Genomic DNA, 593 nt, shown 5'->3' on the forward strand with positions numbered 1-593 from the left:
GCTTTGTTGAACCTCATACAGTTGGCCTGGGCCCATCGATCCAGCCTGTCCAGGTCGGGACAGGTCCTTTCCCTGCGTCCCGTGAGAGCTCTGTGACCCCCAGCCACGAATCCGCCCTCCCGAGCCGTTTGCGCTCGCTGCTGGGGCTGGCGGCTTCGTGCGGAGGAGCTCGGGTGAGTCAGAGTCCGCTAGCGCAGGCGGCGGGGGGAGGAGAGTTTCTCTTCCCTCTGAAACCGGGGGAATTGAAGAGGAAAAAACCGCCCGTGTTTGGAAAGCCCTGCCGGGCTGGGCGGCTGCTACCCCGCGGGGGGAGCTCTCCCACCCTGCCTGCCCTGCCGGAAGGCCACCCCGGAGGCGGGCGGGACGCGCCGGTCCCTCCTGCCGGGGCTCGGGCCGTGTCCGGCACCGGTGCCTGCAGGGAACGGTGTTGGGAGGCCGGGAAAGCGAGGCGCCAGCCCTGGGAGCGGGGTTTCCTCCATGCTGGGGGGGCTGCCCTGCAGCGCTCTTAGCCCGTCCCCTCCGAACTGCTCACAGCCTCCCCGGCACGCGGCTGCGCCCCACGGGGAGCCGTTGTGAGCAGCCCCCCCCCCCCC

At 70.7% G+C, this 593-nt stretch overlaps 1 protein-coding gene across 1 annotated transcript in view; it reads left to right on the plus strand.

The window, feature by feature from the left end:
• Positions 1 to 593, plus strand: part of LMF2 (lipase maturation factor 2) — a gene marked incomplete at its 3' end in the record, with an annotated part of 11,802 nt that overhangs the window by 3,441 nt on the left and 7,768 nt on the right. Inside the window, exon 3 of the mRNA XM_009283602.1 lies at positions 104 to 173. Coding sequence (XP_009281877.1) covers positions 104 to 173 — 70 coding nt within the window. The remainder of the gene's footprint in view (positions 1 to 103; positions 174 to 593) is intronic.

Source organism: Aptenodytes forsteri, unplaced genomic scaffold (genome assembly GCF_000699145.1).
Source record: "Aptenodytes forsteri isolate BGI_AS27 unplaced genomic scaffold, ASM69914v1 Scaffold1062, whole genome shotgun sequence".
Taxonomy (NCBI): Eukaryota; Metazoa; Chordata; class Aves; order Sphenisciformes; family Spheniscidae; genus Aptenodytes; species Aptenodytes forsteri.